This window comes from Sebastes umbrosus, chromosome 15 (assembly GCF_015220745.1).
Source record: "Sebastes umbrosus isolate fSebUmb1 chromosome 15, fSebUmb1.pri, whole genome shotgun sequence".
NCBI lineage: Eukaryota > Metazoa > Chordata > Actinopteri > Perciformes > Sebastidae > Sebastes > Sebastes umbrosus.
The window spans coordinates 10,638,430-10,642,973 of record NC_051283.1 but is presented as its reverse complement, the minus strand read 5'-3'; the positions used below and the strand labels follow the sequence as shown (position 1 = coordinate 10,642,973).

At 37.7% G+C, this 4,544-nt stretch overlaps 1 protein-coding gene across 1 annotated transcript; it reads left to right on the top strand.

Annotated features, from left to right (window-relative positions):
* Positions 1–765: 765 nt before the first annotated feature.
* Positions 766–2,985, top strand: LOC119503623 (L-selectin-like). The gene is made up of 3 exons (XM_037795488.1): positions 766–1,180; positions 1,615–1,720; positions 2,347–2,985. The coding sequence occupies exons 1-3, from the start codon at positions 791–793 to the stop codon at positions 2,358–2,360; spliced, it is 510 nt and encodes a 169-aa protein (XP_037651416.1). The 5' UTR covers positions 766–790; the 3' UTR covers positions 2,361–2,985.
* Positions 2,986–4,544: the final 1,559 nt, after the last annotated feature.

Sequence of the window (4,544 nt, the reverse complement as noted above, 5' to 3'; positions counted from 1 at the left end):
CTTTCAGAGGCTGTAGCAGGTTCAGTTTTAGAGCTAGAGTGAAGGTCCAGATACCATATGAAACTAGATAATGGGTTCTATGGGTACCCATGAGTCTCTCCTTTACAGACATGCCCACTTTATGATAATCACATGCAGTTTTTTGAATGCAGTATAAATGTGTTATTTTCACCTATGGCATATTTGAATATTTCTGCATACTGGGGTCCCTAAACAGTCTTATTATTACATAAACTGGGTATCACTGTAAAGCTGAGACTCTTGTGGATCCAAAGAGCCCAACTGTATTCATGTGCGATGATGTTAGTCCCCATAGTAGCCATTTCATTGTAGTGAGACCATTTTTTGAAACTTGAGCTCACTGTATAAAATGACCTGTGGTGACCTCCAAGATAATCACAGCCTCATGAAACTTTACAGCCACAAACTAAAGACCTAGAGCATTCAGAGGATGGATGGCTTTCCTAGGTAGATTGACAATAAGGGGGTTTCTGAGCAGTTTCCACATTATTCGCTATCCAATCACAGAAAAATGCAATTCTTGCAGAAATCTCAAAATGTCAAAAGTTTTTGATACCAAATCACAGCATGGCTTTTTACATGTTCTTTATTGTAATTACAATGGACCCAGTACCGTTCCCTGACTCTTCTGTAAATGTACCTTTCTTCACCTTAGTAACCAGTAACATTCTCGGGCAACATGCCAATCCACAGCCCAACGTATTGTCTTTATTTTCTCTGTTTTCTTTCAGAACAAGATCCCGCCAAGTACATTTTAGTGCAAACTCGGATGACTTGGCATGAGGCTAGGACATACTGTAGGTCCAGATACACAGACCTCGTCAGTGTGAGGAACAGCTCTGAGAATAATAACATCTCCTCGCTGCAGTCAGAGTGGACCTGGATCGGTCTCCACAGAAAGATCTGGGCTTACTGGTCTGACCAGACCCCCAAGAACTTCACTAACTGGAAAGAGGGTCAGCCCATGAAAACTCAGGAGACTTTAAAATTATGTGCTGCGGTCAACACAACCACAGGACGTTGGTCGGCTGTCGGCAGTGACATGAAGCACCATTTTATCTGTCAATATCAACCTCTTCAGCGCCAAACGTTCAAGTTAAAGTTCCAGTCTGAGGCCGACCTGAATGATCCTGCTGTTCAGCAGCAGATTTTAGAGCAGGTACAGTGAGTTTAAACATAACGCTATTCCTGGTAACAGGTTGGTAGTAGTGTCATCTTCCCCAGAGATGCTAACGTTAGCTAAACCCTCATATAGGAGCATCTAGGACCGGATCCCACAGTGGATATGCTAGTCCTGAGCGGGGCTTTTCCTGATTTAACCTGTAACCCCAAAAAAGCAGCTTCCGTCAGAGTAAATAAGCATATCGATTCCTTTCAAGTTTGCTCTTTTGTTTCTGGTTTTGTTATTTTTCAAAAGGTTAAAATTTCAACAAAAGAAAAAAACACATTAAAATCCGAGGAAAGGAAGAAACCTCTGGGTTACGACTTCATTTTCATTGTTACATTCTCTGCCAATGGAGGAAGAGCAAAGAGAGATGTGTGTTAAAGGTTGTCATGATGTGATATCAAGGTGTTTTTTTCATTTCTCTTCAGCTGCATGCTAAACTGGAGAAACATGGATTACCAGACTTTAAACTTCGCTGGATCCAGACGGATGGACAGACTTTTCACAAGGAAAAAAAGAGGAAGAAAGAGGAAGGTATTCTCCCTTTTATATTTTTCTAATAGAGTGCTGCAGGGATGACATATTTAGCCAACACGAAAGTTAGCATCACACTGGTTCCTTCGACAAAAACCCAATGGGATTTTTCCATTGGGTTTTTGGATTATTGCAGAAAATAAGCTCTCTGGCAAACAAACGTTTATGATACTTACACGTTTTGTTCAGCAAGATAATCTCCACGAATGAACACCACTTTTATGATATGCTTTCTTGCTGAAAGTTAAATGAGAAGTTTGATAGCACTGTCATATTTGCTCAGTTAGTAGCCTGTAATCATCCGGTAAGCTTAGCACAACGACTGAAAACAGCTATCCTGGCTGTGTCCGAAGGTAACATCTTAAATGCTCCCAAATGAATATGTTATATCTCGTTTGTTACAGTTCCTGGCTGAGGAATAACAACCATAACCAGTTAGCTCAGCTCAGCATTAAGACTTGAAACAGCCTTAGCAGGACATTTACTGGACAGATATGAGAGTGAAATTGATCCTCTCATCTAACTCACCGCAAGAAATACAATAATCATTTTTCCCAAAATATCAAACTATTCCTTTAAACCACATGTATGACTTCCATTTTCTGCTTTTTTTTTTTTTGTTTTAGGGTCGTGCGGCTGAGTGGTCATTTTGCAGAGGACGTCGTGGTCTTCAACTGCTCCTGTAACACAATGTTTTATCTTCTATTTCAGGTTTAGTTTCACTACATATTTTCCAAACTGCACTATAATAATGTTTTTTGTGTGATAATGTATTTGGTTGCATGCAGCGACAGTACATCATATATCATCTGTCTGTGTTCATGCATTACTTGCAATCCGTTGCAAAAATTACTTTCTTTTATTCTGAAAATGTTTGTTTCATAGGATTTTTGTTTGCATGTCTGCAGTTCAAGGAAAGTCAAAAATATAGATTTCTGCTTGTGACTTCAGAGCATGTAGTGAAGTTTGAAATGCGTTTGAAAAATATAAACATGTTTTTGTTTATGTCATATTTAAATGTTTTATGTTTTAAAAGTTTTATGAGTCCTTTGAAATGTATGAACTTTTAATGCTTGATGTTTAGCAGTCTTTTTCTGTCTTTGAAATATGTGATTTTAGTAAATGAGCAGCATAACAATCAGCTGTGATTCTTAGCAATTAATTTCTTACAATGTGTTTTGTGTTTTACCCCTGTAGCAAAAGTTTATATTAAATATGTAACATTAAAAAGACTTTCAACTTGTATTAAAGCACACATGGGGAGAATGAGGATCCACTGTAATCATTAAATCATTACTGGTCTTCACCTTAACTTAAATTAAGTTCCTGTGTGTTTGATTGAGATGCCTGCGTAGTGTGCGTAGAAAAGAAATATTTGATTTTACCTGCCACTCAAGATCAATAATTGGTTTTAACAAAAGGGTATAATTTATAAAATAACATAGGATAAACCTTTATTGATCCCCATTGAGGAAATTTGGTTGTTGTAGCAGCACAAAGACAGCAAATAGAGACAAGTAAAATAAATACATAATAAGAGGTATATAAAACTAAAATAAGTACAAAATAAAAATTACAATACAAGAGCCTTTGGAGACAAAAATTACAAGGTAAAGTGACAGTGGTGTAACTGATAGCAGCAGAGTCAGCAAGTCTATGTTACGTAACAGTGAACACCAGACTAATATATGATCAAGTAAATAATATAAAATAAAATATCAGCTGTTTTTAAGCTGTCTGTGAGTGCAGTAGTGTTGTGATGATCTTTCTCCACAGAAATCAAGCAGCAAGCATAAAACAAAAAACTGTTAGAAGTGAGATAAATCAATTTTTTGCCAAAGTAGCTTCACTTGTTGAAACAAGACCAAACAGGATTCAACACTTTAATAGAGTTCATTTAAATCGGACAGAAATGAAATCATCTGGAATCACCTAATTTTTTGGGCTCTAACACACACTACTACAGTGGATTAAAATACAAACTGTGACAGCAGTACCGAGGATCTGATCAGGCCTAGAGAATGAATGTCCTCTCTGACATTGTAAAGAGGTTAATTCATTCCTGCTGTTTGTAATTAGTAGAGGCCTCGGTGGGCACTCCTTAGAGATCACCTGTCAATCAAACAGTGTAAAATACTGTGACGTGTCTCCCACTGGATTTTCTGTTGATCAAGTTTCTCTGAGTAGCTTTTTGTGAATACAAGTTATGTTATTCTGCTATGCATTACAAACAAACTGAAAACTTCCCAGAAAGAGCAACCATTCAGCAGGTGTCTATAACAGCAAACAAGTTTTCCGGAGCTTTTCTGGTTACGTCAACTTCAAAACGAAAACAGTGAAACATATGAAATGCTCCAGAATATTACAATACATGAACTGAACTGGGTCACGGTTCAGACAAAAAGAGGTAGCGACCTGTCAATCACAAGGTAGCCACGCCCTAAAGCATCCCCTGTTTTATGGTCTATTTGACTCTGAATGGGACCATAATTTACTAAATGAACATCATGCTGTATTGAAGAAGACTTGAAACTAGCGATTGAGACCATAAACTCATGTTTACAATGTTTACTGAGGTAATAAATCAAGTGAGAAGAAGGGTCATTTTCTCATAGTCTTCTACACAATCAGACTTCTTTTTGCAACCAGAGGAGTCGCCCCCTGCTGGCTATTAGAAATAATGCAAGTTTAAGGCACTTCTGCATTGGCTTCACTTTTCAGACCCGGAGGTTGCCGGCTGGAGAACACATAGAAGACTGGAGGTAAAAAATAAATAACGCAATTTATTAAAGATTGTTATTTACAAAAACATATACTGAGGTGT

Bases quoted from the DNA above. Each gene is read 5' to 3' on its own strand.
- LOC119503623 (XM_037795488.1), top strand. From the start codon at position 791: ATGACTTGGCATGAGGCTAGGACATACTGTAGGTCCAGATACACAGAC. The intron at 1,181-1,614 runs GTACAGTGAGTT...ATTTCTCTTCAG, and splicing joins AGCAGCAGATTTTAGAGCAG to CTGCATGCTAAACTGGAGAA.